The sequence below is a fragment of the Coregonus clupeaformis genome, chromosome 27 (assembly GCF_020615455.1).
Source record: "Coregonus clupeaformis isolate EN_2021a chromosome 27, ASM2061545v1, whole genome shotgun sequence".
Lineage (NCBI taxonomy): Eukaryota > Metazoa > Chordata > Actinopteri > Salmoniformes > Salmonidae > Coregonus > Coregonus clupeaformis.
Genome location: NC_059218.1, coordinates 38,150,767 through 38,170,187, shown reverse-complemented (window position 1 = coordinate 38,170,187; position 19,421 = coordinate 38,150,767). Strand labels below are relative to the sequence as shown.

Genomic DNA, 19,421 nt, shown 5'->3' with positions numbered 1-19,421 from the left:
ATGATAAACTCTGCAACCACCAGAGTAAATTCTGTTGATGTATAGTGGTCCTCTGTAGCTCAGCTGGTAGAGCACGGCGCTTGTAACGCCAAGGTAGTGGGTTCGATCCCCGGGACCACCCATACACAAAAAATGTATGCACGCACGACTGTAAGTCACTTTGGATAAAAGCGTCTGCTAAATGGCATATTATTATTATTATTTATAGAGATCACATTGAGGAATGTTTTAGATAAAATAAGTGGTAAATGATGGTGTCATGATATCATGATACAGTATCATGTCATCTAAATCATGATGTCATGTCAAACTCTTCATGCTTATTAATACACACTTGTACATGTGTGAAATAGGACAAAATATAATAATAAGTCCCCACTAAATTATTATTATTATGTGACAGGGTTATGTGCATAGTGTAGCTGTTGCATCGGAAATACTTAACAGTAGGCCTAATATAACTATATTATGGACAACAACAAAAAACATCCGAAAAAGTCCAACAATTTAATTGTGTAAATTATAGAAATTAGTACAGGATATTTACAAAGAAATACTATACATTTTAAGGAATAATAAAATATGAATGTTTGAATTATTGGTAACTGACCAATTGCAATTATTCTCCTAAACATTTTTATTAGTCTAAACTGGCTGCCACACATTTACATTACATTTCCTGGGCTTATTCATATTTTCCTATTTGATTACCCAAATACTCTTTCAAAGTCAAAGTCACAAATTATATGATCACTTCAGTGTGCCTGGGTTTAGTGCTGGTATAGCTGGATGGAGGGCAGGGAGATGGGAGATGACGGCTTTCCCCTTGTGAGGTATACAGAGTAGGCATTTGAGCCATATAAGGATGCATTATGGAATGATGAAGCATGGAGGGGTGAACCAGGGTGGAAAACACCATGGAGGGGTGCATGGTAAAAGGTTGGACCATGGAGGGTTGTGGGCTGGTGGGAGTTTCCTGCCTCTTTAAGGTTTGGTGGACACGTGTGGGTCCAGTTGAACAGGCTTGGCTGGCACTGGGAGGGTAGAGAGATGAGGTGGAACCACAGGACGTCCCTGTACTCACAGTCATGGGTACAACCTCCTGCTGCTGCTCTCCACTCCCACCCTGGGGACCAGCGTCTGGGCTTTGGGAGATCTCCTGTTTACGACTCAGACAGACACCCATGGCCACCATGGAGCCCAGAAAGATAAAGGCCAGAAACACAGAGCCCACGATAACAAAGGGAACATAGACAGGTACTACAGAGTGAAAAGAAAGCACAAAAATAAAGAGGGCAGGGGAGGAGTGGAAGGATTGATTGAGTGGAAAGGAAAGAAATACATTTTAAGGATGACATTCCTGTGTAAATATTTTGGAGTTGTATACACTATGCACTTGAATTAGACTCCCCTGTTCTTCAGTTCTAGCAAGGCTGGGGATGTGTTCATATTCCAAGAAAAGTATTAAACTGTGCAAAACATGAAGAAAAAAAACGGTTCATTGAAAAGCTTCTTGGCAGCAGATCAAGTCTTAACATGATTCTCGTGATGTGAGGAGTAGGCTAACTGCATGTTGAAGAATTTAATAAATGCTTGGACATGAGGCCACACTTTAAGGCAAATTTGGTGGGTTGGATTCAAGCACACACTGCATTAGGCTTTCTCATTCATCAATACCATTTATAAGGAATTTCACTGTGTGTGTAATCAAGGAATAGGTAGCTTTGCCTAAAAAGTATAGGCCTTCTATAGCTAGCACATTAGGCCTTTATGAAAAAGAATAATTAACCAAGCAAGGATAAAAATTGAAGTATGTGTTCCTATTTCAGTAGCCAAAGCTACAACTTACCTGCGATCTTGGCATCTTTCTCGTCATCAGACGTGCCAGCCTGTAGAACTTGCTCGTGGTTGATGCAGTTTCCCTGATCCAGTCTTGCGCCTATGAGTGCGCAACAGTAGCGCAGCTCACAAGTTCCACAGCAGATCACTGCTTCTCTTTGATCGTGGCGCTCCGGACAATGGAAACCCCCTCGCCAGGTAGATTGCGCGTCCTTCCAACCATGGCAATACTCACCATTCGTCCACTGTTGCGTCATGCCCACTTGGAAAATCATACTGATAAAAGCCCCAACAGCAAAACGCACGGTCCACATCCCGTTCCAACTTGAGAGACGAATCCTGTGTCCGTATTTTTTGTTATTACAAAATAACCTGGAAATAAATCCTAAAAGATGATAAATAACATATGAGGCTCAATCGACCACCCTTTCTGCGATAGGCTAGGATCACTGTCACATAGGCTAGGCCTATGACAACTAGGTTATTTAAACCGATCAAAAGTTATGAGCGCAGTGCTTGTTCCCATTTCAAAAGGGCAACTAGACATATCTAGAATAGGCTAATAAAATCATGCAGGGAAGCTATAGGTAGGCTATGTAAAATGAAGGCTTACCATTGGATTCACGCCGTGTGATGCTTCATAACATGAGTGCATTCTGCTATGTGGATCTGTTCTCTCCATAATTTGTGTCATGGGACACACTAATTTTAGACTATTCGTTACAGATACTAGCCTATACTGTATGGGCACATGGATATATGTGTGTATAGATATGTAGCCTATTTTGCTGATTAAATAGCCTAGCATAGTTAGGCCAATTTAATCTTAAAATCTTAACTGGACAGTTTATTCGGCTAATAGATCGCCCAAGTTTAGCCCTATCACAGCAAAAACGGTCTAAGTGATTGGATATCATTCGACTGTGTTGTTACTGCAAAGCAATAGCTTTATTTTGACTGTGTTGCTACTGCAAAGCAATAGCTTTATTTTGACTGAGTGTCTAAGTAAACTTTGTCAATGAGGAAAGGAGACGAGGAAATAACGTCAATGATATTGGAACGCAGCCGCCGCCGCCCCATTCGAACTAAAAGAGCCGAACGGGTAAGGAAACTGTTGCGCTGTTACGCCATTTTGGCTCCCAGAGCTCGTCTTTTCTAATGTAAGCCAGGGCCTCCGAGCCACAATGGTGATTGTTTCCCAAGATAGTCTTGCGTCTGTCAGCTGATCAGTCTCCTCATCCGACAGAAATTTCTGAAGGGCCCTGGACCATTGAATACTAAGAGAAGGTAATCAAACCGAATCATATTAATCAAATTTAGTTTGATAACATTATTGTCAATTCATTGCAACTGGCTAGTAAACTATGATAAACCACGCAGATTAGCTAACCTTAGCCAGCTAGCAAACTGTTGTTACCTTTCCGTTCTGTCAGTGTCACCTGCCTGACTCTACGATTAGTTTAGCTCTATCTAGCTAGTAGCTACGGTATATGGTTTGTGTGATAAACAACTAAAACTAAGACTGTATTTCATAACTTTTGTAGTTGTAATATGGTCTGTAGAGACTAATTAGCTAGCTTCCTAGCTTGTTGTTTTTCTCCTGCTTTTGTAAAGCAGATGGTATCGAAAATCTCCAGGTATTAGCACTGAGCAAGCTTACATGTCACAGAACCAATGAATGAAATGTGTCTTTTGATTCTGTGTGGTTATGGTGAATTATATTCATTAAGTACTTACATTTATTTTAACAGTTTATCAATATATAGCTAGTGTCATGTGTCGTCATAGTGGAGTGTCGCATGATTGATCTCTCTGTTTTTCCTCTCAGTACTCTTTGCAGACACGCTCAGGATGGACACTTCCAAGCTTCCTAAGATCCGTGATGAAGAGCGGGAAAGCGAGTTTGGATATGTGCATGGAGTTTCTGGTCCAGGTCAGTGTCTGCAGTTCCAATCAAGGATCCTAGGGCTTTAGTTCAGTGAGCTACCAACGTTTTAATAGCACCTGGTCAATTTGGCCTGCTATTTTCCAATATGGCAAAAATATTATCTATTTAGACTTGACCATGTAGCCAGACTGCCTGCTACTTTCAAATAACATGTTGTCTGTCGTGTGTTTTTTTTGTCTAACCTGTTTAATCAACAGTGGTGACGGCCACCGCCATGGCAGGAGCGGCCATGTACGAGCTGGTGCGTGTGGGCCACAGTGAGCTGGTGGGAGAGATCATCAGGCTGGAGGGCGACATGGCCACCATTCAGGTCTACGAGGAGACCTGTATCCTTTCCAGTCATACCTGCTCTGCTGCTAGACATACAGTTACTCCCACCTTCACTAACCGTTGACTGTTCACTTACTCTTGTGTACTTCCATTCTGATGTATTCTAACCTGTCCTCTTGTCTGGCATATACTAGGCTATGTTGTTCGTTTTCCTGAATGTACGCCACAGCTGGTGTGTCTGTCGGAGACCCTGTCCTTCGGACAGGAAAGCCCCTGTCTGTAGAGTTGGGGCCGGGAATCATGGGGTCCATCTTTGATGGCATCCAGCGGCCCCTCAAAGACATCAATGACCTCACTCAAAGCATTTACATCCCCAGAGGAGTCAACATTGGAGCCCTCAACCGTGACCTCAAGTGGGAGTTTACACCTGGCCAGAGTCTTAGAGTAAGAAAACAATGTCTTTCCTTGTGAGTAAGCAAGGTGTGTTTGAATGTGTCTCCACTGAAATATGATCCATCTCCTGAATCTACATATTATGTTCTCACCCTCCCCCTGTCCATCTCTGCCTCAGACCGGCAGTCACATAACAGGTGGGGATATCTACGGCACAGTGTTTGAGAACTCGCTGATCAAACACAAGTTGATGCTCCCTCCCCGGAGCAGAGGCACTGTCACCTACGTGGCCCCACCTGGAAACTATGATGTCAACGTGAGTAGAGCCGGGACGAAACCAGTATCGCGATACTCGTTAGTGTTGTGGCAAGGAAACGAAACACGAATGGGTTTAACTTCTTTATGAAAACAGCCCCAATGTTGGAAACAGACATAATGATGTTGTCATCCAGAGTCACATTTATGTACAGTATTTTCCAAACTATAGTACAACAAATGTTACATACAGCAGGTTTTTAAAGGACCAAAGAGTTTGGTCTGCTTCATGTTTTAAATTGCCATGTAAACAAATATTGCCCTACTGGTATCATCACAGCCATAAGTGTGAGTCACCCCCCACCTACTAACATCTTTACAGCTGAATGGCATAATGCCATTGTCTTGTCTCTGTTGTTTGGTCAATTGTGTCTGTGTTTCGGCAGGATGTGGTGCTGGAACTGGAGTTTGAGGGTTTGAAGGAGAGGTTTACCATGATCCAGGTCTGGCCAGTGCGACAGATTCGCCCGGTCACAGAGAAGCTACCTGCCAATCACCCCCTGCTCACCGGCCAGAGAGTGTTGGATGCCCTCTTCCCGTGAGTATACCTATCTCTACTTTCTTTTCTTTTGTTTCTACTCACCCCATCCCACTTTATATCCTTTCATCCTGACCCTTACTTAGACTGAGGCCTCTGACAAGTCACCTGCTTCTGGCTCTGTGTTTGTCTGTGCTCACAGGTGTGTCCAGGGTGGTACTACTGCTATCCCAGGAGCCTTCGGTTGTGGCAAGACTGTGATCTCACAGTCGCTGTCCAAGTATTCCAACAGTGATGTCATCATCTATGTGGGCTGTGGAGAGCGTGGAAATGAGATGTCTGAAGTGTTGAGAGATTTTCCTGAGGTTAGTGACAGTCTGTGTGTCAAGTTCCAAATCATTGACAACATGTTCATGAGATCAGTGAATTATTCTACTTGGGTGTCTGGCATAGCCGATCACCAGTTTGTGATGTGTTTTCAGTCTGACAAATGGTATTGCTCCCTGCACCATAGCTTACAATGGAAGTGGATGGAAAGGTTGAAAGTATCATGAAGAGAACAGCGCTAGTGGCCAACACTTCCAACATGCCTGTCGCTGCTAGAGAAGCCTCCATTTACACAGGTACCAGCCGATCACATTACAGATGGAAACCTAGAAAGCTGGTGTCGGCTGTTTTGAATCATTATCGTTGTTGTTGGTAGTTGTAAATCTGGAATGTGGGGGGATTAGTCACCATTCATTCTCATAACCTTGTGGTGACTGGAATTCTGTGCCTCTGATTCTGACTGTATCTACTTTGTGCCACTGCAGGAATCACTCTGTCTGAGTACTTCAGAGACATGGGCTACAACGTTAGTATGATGGCCGACTCCACCTCCCGGTGGGCCGAGGCTCTCAGGGAGATCTCAGGACGATTGGCTGAGATGCCTGCTGGTGAGTACAATAAGCCAATAGCAATCAAGTATCTTCTTTTTAAGACTGTTACAGCAACATGTCTGTCATTTTGAACCAGTCACAACTCTGTGTGCTGTTTGTGCACAGACAGCGGGTACCCTGCCTACCTGGGAGCCAGACTGGCCTCCTTCTATGAGCGTGCTGGCAGGGTTAAGTGCCTGGGCAACCCAGAGAGAGAGGGCAGCGTCAGTATTGTTGGAGCGTGAGTACTACATCATTCTACCAGCAGGGGGAACCTCTATCACCACCCCTGCCTCCTGGCATTAAGGGTCAGACAGGTTCTGTCCTGTACCAGTCCTGCAACACCAGATACCTGGACCATGTAGTGTAATCCTCCTTGGAACATATTATACAGTGATGGCAGACTGTTGTCTGAATACCTTGGCCTTGTGTTATTTCTCCTAGTGTGTCTCCCCCTGGTGGAGACTTCTCTGATCCTGTTACTTCAGCTACACTGGGTATTGTACAGGTAATGCCTCAATTGTGTATATATTACAATTTTTTAGTTTGGACAATTCAAACCTTTACTCTTCCTACTCCTCATTACTGTTTTTATTCTCTCTCTCTCTATCTCTCTCTATTCCTCTCTCTCTCTCTCTCGATTTCTCTTTCTCTCTCTATTTCTCTCTATTTCTCTCTCTCTCTCGCTTTCTCCTCTCTCTCTCGCTTTCTCCTCTCTCTCTCGCTTTCTCCTCTCTCTCTCGCTTTCTCCTCTCTCTCTCGCTTTCTCCTCTCTCGTTTTCTCCTCTCTCTCGCTTTCTCCTTTCTCTCTCTTTCTTCTCTCTCTCTCTTTCTCCTCTCTTCTCTCTCTTTCTCGTTTTCTCTCTCTCGCTTTCTCCTCTCTCTCTTTCTTCTCTCTCTCTTCTCTCTCTCTTTCTTCTCTCTCTTTCTCTCTCTCTCTTCTCTTTCTCCTCCTCTCTCTCTTTCTCCTCTCTCTCGCTTTCCTCTCTCTCTCTTTCTTCTCTCTCTCTCTCTCTCTCTTTCTTCTCTCTCTCTTTCTTCTCTCTCTTTCTCCTCTCTCTCTCTCTCAGGTGTTCTGGGGTCTGGATAAGAAGCTGGCCCAGAGAAAGCATTTCCCCTCAGTCAACTGGCTGATCAGCTACAGCAAGTACACACGGGCGCTGGACGAGTACTATGACAAGCACTTCCCTGAGTTTGTGCCACTTCGCACCAAGACCAAGGAGATCCTGCAGGAGGAGGAGGATCTGGCTGAGATTGTACAGCTTGTAGGCAAGGTGAGGCTGAACCCGTGCGCGGAAGAGTTAAGGTTATGGGTTGATGATGGCCATTTATGCACGCACTAGGCACTTATTGCTGTCCCCCATGTCATCTTAACAACAGGCATCTCTCGCTGAAACCGACAAGATCACATTGGAGGTTGCTAAACTACTCAAGGATGACTTCCTGCAGCAGAATGGCTATACTCCATATGACAGGTAAATGCACACACTGGCACACATTCATCTGTGTCATAAACATACAAAAATGACTTAATCATCGGTTATTAAGCACATATTGGTTAATTTATTGACTTTTCTGCCCTTTTCCCGAAGGTTCTGCCCTTTCTACAAAACGGTGGGCATCCTTTCCAACACGATTGCGTTCTACGACTTGGCGCGACATGCAGTGGAGACCACTGCTCAGAGTGACAACAAGATCACCTGGTCCATGATCCGGGAGCACATGGGAGAGATCCTCTACAGACTCAGCTCTATGAAGTTCAAGGTACATGCTTGTTCAGCCCCTTTATCCATGTTCATCTGCATTCAAAATCAACTTCCTCAATCCCTCTACCACCTCTGGTCTTTGTACATCCAATGTGGGACTTTGTCTTGAAGTGTCAATGTGCCTCTGTGTCTCCTAACCTCAGTGTCTCTGTGTAACTATGTTGTTTCAGGACCCAGTGAAGGAGGGCGAGGCCAAGATCAAAGCAGAGTACTCCCAGCTGCTGGAGGACATGCAGAACGCCTTCCGTACCCTGGAGGACTGAGCTCTCGCCTCCCTCCCCTCCTAGCCCCAGCCCCCAGTGCTCTCAGTGGCCCCTGTTTGTGAATATCTCCTTAGGCCAGTGACAGTCATACCTCAGTCATTCCTAAGTGTCTATTCCTCCACATTCCAACATGATGTTCAACCCCTTTATTACCACCATGCTCTTTTTATTTAAACACCATTGTCATGTACAAGGCAGTACTGGATTTTTTTTCTTCTTTGTTTTGGTTTAAACTTGAATTTATGGATACTAAATCTCACATTTGAGAGTCTATTACCATTAGTAATCCCATCATCCCTGACCCCATCGCATGGATGTGCTCCTCCTCTCCCTTCAGCCCCCTTGTCATCCATGAAGAGCACACAACTACAGCCCTGGTTACAGCCAATAATCAGTGGACCCGGATCAGGTGCTACACTTGTACTTAACTACTAGCTACAACACGTGGAGTGTTACCTTCATCTCCCAGGTGTGACTTACCACCACCAATAGTGATCGTTAAAAAAGATGAGAATGTACACAGGGGTAACGGGACAGAGGCACCTTGTTTATTTCAGGAGGTTGACACCCTCTTTCTCTCCCTGCCTCTCAGATTTGATTTTATGTTATAGCTTCTCTCTGTGGATATTTTGATGTTGTCAATGTTGTTGTTTTTCTGTTGTGTGAGACGGAGACTCTGTGTGTGTGTGTGTGTGTGGGTTAGAATCCGTTGTCTCCTCCTTAAAGGTATATTTATGTCACATGTATTGTATGAGTCTAAAGAAAATTAAATGAATGGGAAATAATAACAATTTGCCTGGTGTTTTATGCTGGATGGAGATGGTCATAGTCAAATAGTATTGACTTACAGTGCATTTGGAAAGTATTCAAACCGCTTGACTTTTTCCACATTTTGTTAAGTTACAGCCTTAATCTAAAATGGATTAAAATATATATATATATATATCCTCAATCCACACACAATACCCCATAGTGACAAAGCAAAAACAGGTTTTTCGAAATTTTTGCAAATGTATAAAAAAAGAAAACGATCACATTTACATAAGTATTCAGACCCTTTACTCAGTACTTTGTTGAAGCACATTTGGCAGCGATTACAGCCTCAGGTCTTCTTGGGTATGACGCTACAAGTTTGGCATACCTGTATTTGGGGAGTTTCTCCTGTTTCTTCTCTGCAGAGCCTCTCAAGCTCTTGTCAGGTTGGATGGGGAGCATCGCTGCACAACTATTTTCAGGTCTCTCCGATGTTCGATCGGGTTCAAGTCCGGGCTCTGCCTGGGCCACTCAAGGACATTCAGAGACTTGTCCCGAAGCCACTCCTGCATTGTCTTGGCTGTGTGCTTAGTCGTTGTCCTGTTGAAAGGTGAACCTTCGCCCCAGTCTGAGGTCCTGTGCGCACTCGAGCAAGTTTTCATCAAGGATCTCTCTGTACTTTGCTCCGTTCATCTTTCCCTCGATCCTGACTAGTCTCCCAGCCCTGCTGCTGAAAAACATCCCCACAGCATGATTCTGCCAGCACCATGCTTCACCGTAGGGATGGTGCCAGGTTTCGTCCAGATGTGACGCTTGGCATTCAGGCCAAAGAATTCAATCTTTGTTTCATCAGACCAGAGAATCTTGTTTCTCATGGTCTGAGAGTCCTTTAGGTGCCTTTTGGAAAACTCCAAGTGGGCTGTCGTGCCTTTTACTGAGGAGTGGCTTCCGTCTGGCCATTCTACCATAAAGGCCTGATTGGTGGAGTGCTGCAGAGATGGTTATCCTTCTGGAAGGTTCTCCCATCTCCACAGAGGAACTCTGGAGTTCTGTCAGAGTGACCATCGGGTTCTTGGTCACCTCCCTGACCAAGGCCCTTCTCCGATTCCTCAGTTTGGCCAGGCAGCCAGCTCTAGGAAGAGTCTTGGTGTTTTCAAACTTCTTCCATTTAATAATGATGGAGGCCACTGTGTTCTTGGGGACCTACAATGCTGCAGACATTTTTTGGTACCTTTCCCCAGATCTGTGCCTCGACACAATCCTGTCTCGGAGCTCTACGGACAATTCCTTCGACATCATGGCTTGGCTTTTGCTCTGACATGCACTGTCAATTGTGGGACCTTATATCGACAGGTATGTGCCTTTCCAAATCATGTCCAATCAATTGAATTTACCACAGGTGGAGGACTCCAATCGTGTTGTAGAAGCATCTCAGGGATGATCAATGGAAAAAGGATGCACCTGAGCTCAATTTCGAGTCTCATAGCAAAGGGTCTGAATATTTCTGTAAATAAGTAATTTCTGTAATTTTTATTTTTTTAAACATTTGCAAAAATGTCTAAAAACCTGTTTTCGCTTTTTCATTATGGGGTATTGTGTGTAGATTTGAGGATTTTTATTTATTTAATCAATTTTAGTATAAGGCTGTAACTTAAGAAAATGTGGAAAAAGTCAAGGGGTCTGAATACTTTCTAAATGCATTGTAAATGTATTGATAATGTGCTTTTAAGACACAATTACAGCTAGTAACCTTGACGCCACGAAGGACATAATTTCCCAAACCATACAGTGGGGAAAAAAAGTATTTAGTCAGCCACCAATTGTGCAAGTTTTCCCACTTAAAAAGATGAGAGAGGCCTGTAATTTTCATCATAGGTACACGTCAACTATGACAGACAAAATGAGAAAAAAAATCCAGAAAATCACATTGTAGGATTTTTAATGAATTTATTTTCAAATTATGGTGGAAAATAAGTATTTGGTCAATAACAAAAGTTTCTCAATACTTTGTTATATACCCTTTGTTGGCAATGACACAGGTCAAACGTTTTCTGTAAGGCTTCACAAGGTTTTCACACACTGTTGCTGGTATTTTGGCCCATTCATCCATGCAGATCTCCTCTAGAGCAGTGATGTTTTGGGGCTGTCGCTGGGCAACACAGACTTTCAACTCCCTCCAAAGATTTTCTATGGGGTTGAGATCTGGAGACTGGCTAGGCCACTCCAGGACCTTGAAATGCTTCTTACGAAGCCACTCCTTCGTTGCCCGGGCGGTGTGTTTGGGATCATTGCCATGCTGAAAGACCCAGCCACGTTTCATCTTCAATGCCCTTGCTGATGGAAGGAGGCTTTCACTCAAAATCTGATGATACATGGCCCCATTCATTCTTTCCTTTACACGGATCAGTCGTCCTGGTCCCTTTGCAGAAAAACGGCCCCAAAGCATGATGTTTCCACCCCCATGCTTCACAGTAGGTATGGTGTTCTTTGGATGCAACTCAGCATTCTTTGTCCTCCAAACACGACGAGTTTAGTTTTTACCAAAAAGTTCTATTTTGGTTTCATCTGACCATATGACATTCTCCCAATCCTCTTCTGGATCATCCAAATGCACTCTAACAAACTTCAGACGGGCCTGGACATGTACTGGCTTAAGCAGGGGGACACGTCTGGCACTGCAGGATTTGAGTCCCTGGTGGCGTAGTGTGTTACTGATGGTAGGCTTTGTTACTTTGATCCCAGCTCTCTGCAGGTCATTCACTAGGTCCCCCCGTGTGGTTCTGGGATTTTTGCTCACCGTTCTTGTGATCATTTTGACCCCACGGGGTGAGATCTTGCATGGAGCCCCAGATCGAGGGAGATTATCAGTGGTCTTGTATGTCTTCCATTTCCTAATAATTGCTCCCACAGTTGATTTCTTCAAACCAAGCTGCTTACCTATTGCAGATTCAGTCTTCCCAGCCTGGTGCAGGTCTACAATTTTGTTTCTGGTGTCCTTTGACAGCTCTTTGGTCTTGGCCATAGTGGAGTTTGGAGTGTGACTGTTTGAGGTTGTGGACAGGTGTCTTTTATACTGATAACAAGTTCAAACAGGTGCCATTAATACAGGTAACGAGTGGAGGACAGAGGAGTCTCTTAAAGAAGAAGTTACTTGCTTGTTTGTAGGTGACCAAATACTTATTTTCCACCATAATTTGCAAATAAATTCATTAAAAAAATCCTACAATGTGATTCTGGATTTTTTTCTTCTCATTTTGTCTGTCATAGTTGACGTGTACCTATGATGAAAATTACAGGCCTCTCTCATCTTTTTTAAGTGGGAGAACTTGCACAATTGGTGGCTGACTAAATACTTTTTCCCCCACTGTATTTAGTCTTTCTCATATACATTTGAAGTCGGAAGTTTATATACACCTTAGCCAAATACATTTAAACTCAGTTATTCACAATTCCTGACATTTAATCCGAGTAAGAATTCCCTGTCTTAGGTCAGTTAGGATCACCACTTTATTTTAAGAATGTGAAATGTCAGAATAATAGTAGAGAGAATGATTTATTTCAGCTTTTATTTATTTTGTTACATTCCCAGTGGGTCAGAAGTTTACATACACTCAATTAGTATTTGGTAGCATTGCCTTTAAATTGTTTAACTTGGGTCAAACTTTTCGGGTAGCCTTCCACAAGCTTCCCACAATAAATTGGGTGAATGTTGGCCCATTCCTCCTGACAGAGCTGGTGTAACTGAGTCAGGTTTGTAGGCCTCTTTGCTCACACATGCTTTTTCAGTTCTGCCCACACATTTTCTATAGGATTGAGGTCAGGGCTTTGTGATGGCCACTCCAATACCTTGACTTTGTTGTCCTTAAGCCATTTTGCCACAACTTTGGAAGTATGCTTGGGGTCATTGTCCATTTGGAAGACCCATTTGCGACCAAGCTTGAACTTCCTGACTGATGTCTTGAGATGTTGCTTCAATATATCCACATAATTTTCCTTCGTCATGATGCCATCTATTTTGTGAAGTGCACCAGTCCCTTCTGCAGCAAAGCACCCCCACAGCATGATGCTGCCACCCCCGTGCTTCACGGTTGGGATGGTGTTCTTTGGCTTGCAAGCTCTCCCCTTTTTCCTCCAAACATAACGATGGTCATTATGGCCAAACAGTTCTATTTTTGTTTCATCAGACCAGAGGACATTTCTCAAAAAAGTACGATCTCTGTCCACATGTGCAGTTGCAAACCATAGTCTGGCTTTTTTATGGCGGTTTTGGAGCAGTGGCTTCTTCCTTGCTGAGCGGCCTTTCAGGTTATGTCGATATAGGACTCGTTTTACTGTGGATATAGATACTTTTGCACCTGTTTCCTCCAGCATCTTCACAAGGTCCTTTGCTGTTGTTCTGGGATTGATTTGCACTTTTCACACCAAAGTACATTCATCTCTAGGAGACAGAATGCGACTCCTTCCTGAGCGGTATGATGGCTGCGTGGTCCCATGGTGTTTATACCTGCGTACTATTGTTTGTACAGATGAACGTGGTACCTTCAGGCGTTTGGAAATTGCTCCCAAGGATGAACCAGACTTGTGGAGGTCTACCATTTTTTTCTGAGGTCTTGGCTGATTTCTTTTGATTTTCCCATGATGTCAAGCAAAGAGGCACTGAGTTTGAAGGTAGGCCTTGAAATACATCCACAGGTACACCTCCAATTGACTCAAATGATGTCAATTAGCCTATCAGAAGCTTCTAAAGCTATGACATCATTTTCTGGAATTTTCCAAGCTGTTTAAAGGCACAGTCAACTTAGTGTATGTAAACTTCTGACCCACTGGAATTGTGATATAGTGAATTATAAGTGAAATAATCTGTCTATAAACAATTGTTGGAAAATTACTTGTGTCATGCACAAAGTAGATTTTTTCTTTTGGAAAAGTTTTTATTTGTCAATTCCTTTTAAAACAGCTCACATTTGAAATACATTTACACACATAAAAACGGCATAAAGTGCATTAAAACCAGCATTACATTACAGTTACATTTTAAAAGGTACATGTTGTTTATTTAAAACAATAAAACAATCCTACATAAAAGTACCCATTCCTGTAAAAGCCAATTTAGTAAAAGCCATTTTAAAATGTGTGTACATGATTTAACAAAGTAAAAACATTTTTTAAGACATAAAAAGCCTGTCAAAAAAGTCACTTTGTTAAAAAAGCTGTCTTCGGTCCTTTGTACAAAAACGGGGTGAGTCCTTATCGAAAAAGCCTCCTCTTGCTCTTCCTGAATCAACTCCGTACCCATCCGTCGGGGCCCAGAGGAGACTCCCCCCCTAGGCGCATCGCCCTAGGCGCCGCAGCGCTGTCAGGCCGTGGCCGCCGGGACCTTGGGTGTTGTGGGGGACCCTTCGCCTGGGGTCGAGGCCCCCTGTCGTTCGTACCACCCCAGGGCTTCCGTGGCTACTAAAGCCACTGCCTGGGGGGTGGTCTCAACCTGTTTCCCTACCAGCAGGTTGCGGGAGGACCACAGTGCGTCCTTCAGACACGTGAGGGTGGGCCAGAGTTGTGCGAAGGCCTTTGTTGTAATAGGCCTTCGGCCCACCCCATACAGCACGAGCTGGGGCGTTAGGTCCTCCCCTGCTGGCAGGCGTGGGGAGATCAGGGGGCCTGCTTCCTTCCACAGGTCCCGTGCGGCTCTGCACTCCCAGAGCAAGTGCCTCACCGACTCTTCTTGGCCGCAGCCTGGTCGGGGGCACGCGGATGTCCTCGCCATGCCCCGGGAGTGCATAACGGCCCCCTGACCGGGAGGATCTCGTGGGCGACCATCCAGGACAGGTCACGGTGCCGATTCAGCAGAGCAGGATGGGACACGTTGCGCCAAACCATTGAGGGCTCGCCCTATAGCAAGCCCGCGCACTGGACACACCGGTTCCCGTTCCTGCACAAGAGAGAGAAGAGAGCGGTGTTTAGTTAAAACAGTGACAGGCTCCTTTTCCAGTTTAAAATGTCTTAAAAACTTTTGTAGCTGTATATAGTGTGTGGGGAGCAGGAAAGAGACTGGGGCTCGCAGGTCGACTGGGATCAGCCTCAGAGACCTGAGGTAAGATCCCAGCCAGAACCGTGCGAGGGCCTGGGTCTTGTTGTTGACCGGGGAGGTGGCAAGAGTAAGATGTAACGCTGTATAGCGGCTGCCCAGGAACAAGTAGAGGTCAGGCAAGCCTTTCCCCCCCTTGAACCTGGGCCTCTTTACCACCTCCCTCCTCAGCCTCTCCCACTTGCTTCCCCACAAAAAATAAAACAACATCCGGTCCAGAGCTAAAAGAGTTGTTCGTGGGGGGATAAAAACAGAACTGATCAATAAAAGGACAGGTAAAATCACCGCCTTGATGATTAAAACCTTTCCCTCCAAAGTCAGCTGTCTCAGTCCCCAAAACCCTAGTCTCTGTCTAACTGTCCCTAACATCCCAGTCCAATTACCACTACCACCTCCCTCTCTGTCAAATTTAACTCCCAGAACCCTTATGTCTGTCATTCTAACTGTCAGTGGTAGTCCTGTCAAGTCTGAGTCTGCCCATGGTCCGAAAAATTGGGCCTCCGTCTTGGTTCTGTTCAGTCTCGCCCCAGAGGCTCGTCCGTACCAGTCAGTCCTGTCCAGAGTCCTGTCGACAGATAAAAGGTCAGTGCATAAAATGTTAACGTCGTCCATGTAAAAAACGCACTTGGCGGTCATCCCCCCACTCCCTGGGATACCCACCCCACTGATCCGTTGGTCCCTTCTCAAGACCTGTGCCAGTGGTTCTATGCAGGCCACAAACAGGAGGGGAGATAATGGACATCCCTGACGGACGCCGCAGTGTACTCCCACTGCTCTTGACAAATGCCCATTTACAAGGATTCTGCTGGTGATGTCCCCATACAGCAATCCCACCCAAGCTAGAAACCTTTCAGGAAATCCCATTTTTTGCAGTACCTTGAAGAGGTACTGGTGCGAGACCCGTGTCATGCACAAAGTAGATGTCCTAACCGACTTGCCAAAACTATAGTTTGTTAAAAAGAAATGTGTGGAGTGGTTGAAAAATGAGTTTTAATGATTCCAACCTAAGTGTATTGTCACGGTTTCGGCCGAGGCTGCTCCTCCTCCTTGTTCGGGCAGGTTTCGGCGGTCGTCGTCCCCGGAGTACTAGCTGCCACCGATCTATGTTTCATGTTCGTTTGGTTGTGTCTTGATGTTGTACACCTGTGTCTAGTTAGTCCTCATTAGTGTCCTATTTAGTTCTCGTTGTGTGTGTCAGGTGTTGTGTGTGATTGCTCTTATGTTTGGTGTTCTGAGCTACGTGTTTCCCTCCGTTGTTTTGGAGTGGTTTTCGCACATGTTAGTGCGCCTATTGTTTTGACGCCTGTGTGGGCCTTTACTCCGCCTCCGGGCTTGTTTGCTCGTGTACTACGTGAATATTTCACTAAAGTCTTTTGGACTTAGTTTCTGCGTCCTGCGCTTGATTCCTGCACCACACCCACCTTCAGCACCCTGTGACATGTATGTGAACTTCCGGCTTCAACTGTACTTTATTAATGTATTTCCTCTTTCACAAAAACATTTTATTGGATGAATCCAAAATGGAAAAAGGTAAGGGCACCTGAATGTGACACAACTAAATGAAGCTCCTCATACTGCAACTATTTGAACCACTAGAAGAGGCCAGTAACCAGGTTTCCATCCAAACTTTTGTATGTGAGTAAAGTACATGTTGCATAAAGAATGTCATGACAGGCCTGATGGAATCCACAAATTTGTCGGTAAACTTTCCAAATGTAGACAAAACAAAATACGCTAAACAAAGTTGGATCTTTTTGTGTCTGTAAACTTAATTATGCGACAAATGGCAGTGGAAACACTTTTATGCTCAAATATTTATATAATAAATAATATCAATGTAAATTTGGAGTCACAGGATAACAAGTCTGTGTGGTTCTCCCCCAACGACTCCGGAAAGCATGTAGTTTATTAGGCTACAGATTAAATAAATTATGATGAAGTTCACAGGGTGGTGAGCTTGATGCTCCTTTCCAATAACTATCGAGGGTCTTATTCAAGTTTCAAATTTGTATGTCACATGCACAAGTACAGTGAAATGCCTTTATTGCAAGCTCTAAACCAACAATGCAGTAATCAATAACAATGTCATACTAAAAATAACTTACGGTAGAAATACACAAGAAATAAAAATAAGAACACCAGAAAGTAAGTTAGCATACTATATGCAGGGTCAGTTCCAGTCCCATATTTACAATGTGCAGAGATACTGGAGTGAATGAGGAAGATGCATTATACGAAAGTATGTGGACACCCCTTTAAATGAGAGGATTTGGCTATTTCAGCCACACCCGTTGCTGACGGGCGTATAGAATCGAGCACACAGCCATACCATCTCCATAGACAAACATTGGCAGTAGAATGGCCTTACTGAAGAGCTCAGTGACTTTCAACGTGGCACCGTCATAGGATGCCACCTTTCCAACAAGTTAGTTCGTCAAGGTTCTGCCCTGCTAGAGCTGCCCCGGTCAACTGTAAATTCTGTTATTGTGAAGTGGAAATATCTAGGAGCAACAATGGCTCAGCTGTGAAGTGGTAGACCACACAAGATCCCAGAATGTGACCGCCGAGTGCTGAAACGCGTAGCGTGTGAAAATCGTCTGTCCTCGGTTGCAACACTCACTACAGAGTTCCAAACTGCCTTTGAAAGCAACGTCAGCACAAGAACTGTTCGTCGGGAGCTTAATGAAATGGGTTTCCATGGCCAAGCAGCGGTACACAAGCCTAAGATCACCATGTGCAATGCCAAGCGTCGGCTGGAGTGGTGTAAAGCTTGCCGCTATTGGACTCTGGAGCAGTGGTAACGTGTTCTCTGGAGTGATGAATCACGCTTCACCATCTGGCAGTACGACGAACGAATCTGGGTTTGGCGGATGCCAGGAGAACGCTACCTGCCTGAATGCATAGTGCCAACTGTAAAGTTACGAGCGATTACTCACCTCGTATTGGACAAAGATTTTCTCGCTCTTTTGTCCATAATAATCTCATCAAGTAGGCTATACACGCACTGTATCTGTTGGCTGTTCATGTGCCAATACCAGAGTGGGCACATTCACTATATAGATGGGATAGCTGACAACGTCACGAAAACGATGCGCACGCTTCAATGGCGCAGAAGTCCATGTGTTGTTGTAATCCTGGATGGCCAGATAGCTACCAACAATGACAAGAAACTGCCATGTGGGGAATCGTAAGTGACTCGTTTCAGCTAGTTTCATCTTGTTCTTGATACCATGTCTTGTTTTGAGGAGTTTTGACTGATTTCATGTCAATGCTAATATGGCAAAAATTTGCTAGCTAGCTAACCAACAACTGTAATGATGTATTTGAGAGACAACAAGTGCTCATTGTGCAAATGTATTTATGTTTTCAATAAAAAAATGATGTGCACTATGTGATCATGCACAGCCTTTTATCGGCAACAAGTCAATTTGATGGAAACACATTTCTGGTGGGAAAATGCGCATATTGTTTTTATGTGGATTTTAGAATATTTGCATGAAAATCTGTCGCCAATTGGATGGAAACCTAGCTACTGTCATAAAAGTTGTCTCCTTCAAAAGAAACAATTCACAAAAATGTATAGTTTTTAAAAAATCCTGTATTGAAACAATGCATTGTTTCTTTACATCAAAACCAAAATATGTAAATAATAGAAAATAGTTGGAAAACAAAAACGAACAAGTATTTTCTCAATTGCATCAAAATCAGCTTATACTGTATAAATCCTAAACAACTTGCAATGTAATCCTATTGGATTCACTGTTTCCCACAGTTCTAAATGCTGTTTTTAAAAGGAACACACAGGACAGAATCATAAATAATTGTCCTGATATGGAGTGTTGTGGAAAATCAATCAGAAATCAAAATACTTTCAGAGTTTTTGTTGCAACAAAAATGACTTTATTAGAGTTTCAACAAAGTCAGGCCGGTCTGCAGAGTAGCCCCGCCTCTCTCTTGCTCTCCCTCTATATATACCCCCTTCCGTCTCCCTCTTCACTTAAAATCCCTCCTCCTACAGTTTCCCGCTCTTTTCCACTCCACGCCCACTTCCTTTGTCTCTGAGGGCGGCTAAACTCGACTTTTATTATGCACATAGTACTCCAACCAATCACTCACTCCCCTGTCTTGCACACGCACTCATGTTTAGTTTAAACATGACAAGGCCCTAAATCCTTGAAACATACACAAACCCCACCCCATCATGCTGTAATCAATCAAGAAGATACCAAGGAGACAAAGGTCTAGCCCAAACTCCATTCAACCCTGGTGCCGCTCCCTTCACGGTGTTTGAAGAGAGAGACAAAAGGCCACAAGATAGTTTCAGTCTCTCATCAAATAAGACAGCCATGGATTTAAGTAAGAGCAAGCCATTTGACCCTAGGGCAGATTCCCTC

The 19,421-nt window shown here is 44.1% G+C and overlaps 2 protein-coding genes across 2 annotated transcripts; one reads left to right on the top strand and one right to left on the bottom strand.

The window, feature by feature from the left end:
* Positions 1-548: 548 nt before the first annotated feature.
* On the bottom strand, positions 549-2,499 carry LOC121541243 (protein shisa-2-like). Its single transcript, XM_041850225.1, has 3 exons — positions 2,453-2,499; positions 1,850-2,224; positions 549-1,260 (listed from the first exon to the last, which is right to left on the bottom strand). The coding sequence occupies exons 2-3, from the start codon at positions 2,151-2,153 to the stop codon at positions 743-745; spliced, it is 822 nt and encodes a 273-aa protein (XP_041706159.1). The 5' UTR covers positions 2,154-2,224; positions 2,453-2,499; the 3' UTR covers positions 549-742.
* A 500-nt stretch (positions 2,500-2,999) lies between these two features.
* On the top strand, positions 3,000-8,977 carry LOC121541934 (V-type proton ATPase catalytic subunit A-like). Its single transcript, XM_041851329.2, has 15 exons — positions 3,000-3,126; positions 3,668-3,772; positions 3,985-4,113; positions 4,287-4,501; positions 4,629-4,766; positions 5,152-5,303; positions 5,446-5,608; positions 5,758-5,866; positions 6,056-6,178; positions 6,287-6,401; positions 6,605-6,668; positions 7,231-7,434; positions 7,541-7,635; positions 7,753-7,924; positions 8,097-8,977. Exons 2-15 carry the CDS (start codon positions 3,691-3,693, stop codon positions 8,187-8,189), a joined length of 1,854 nt encoding a protein of 617 aa, XP_041707263.1. The 5' UTR covers positions 3,000-3,126; positions 3,668-3,690; the 3' UTR covers positions 8,190-8,977.
* Positions 8,978-19,421: the final 10,444 nt, after the last annotated feature.

Excerpts from the sequence above, each read along its gene's own strand:
- LOC121541243 (XM_041850225.1), bottom strand. The coding sequence starts at position 2,153 with ATGTGGACCGTGCGTTTTGCTGTTGGGGCTTTTATCAGTATGATTTTC. Across the intron at positions 1,261-1,849 it reads GAAAGATGCCAAGATCGCAG|TACCTGTCTATGTTCCCTTT; the intron begins GTAAGTTGTAGC and ends TTCACTCTGTAG.
- LOC121541934 (XM_041851329.2), top strand. The coding sequence starts at position 3,691 with ATGGACACTTCCAAGCTTCCTAAGATCCGTGATGAAGAGCGGGAAAGC. Across the intron at positions 5,867-6,055 it reads AGAAGCCTCCATTTACACAG|GAATCACTCTGTCTGAGTAC; the intron begins GTACCAGCCGAT and ends GTGCCACTGCAG. Across the intron at positions 7,636-7,752 it reads GGCTATACTCCATATGACAG|GTTCTGCCCTTTCTACAAAA; the intron begins GTAAATGCACAC and ends CTTTTCCCGAAG.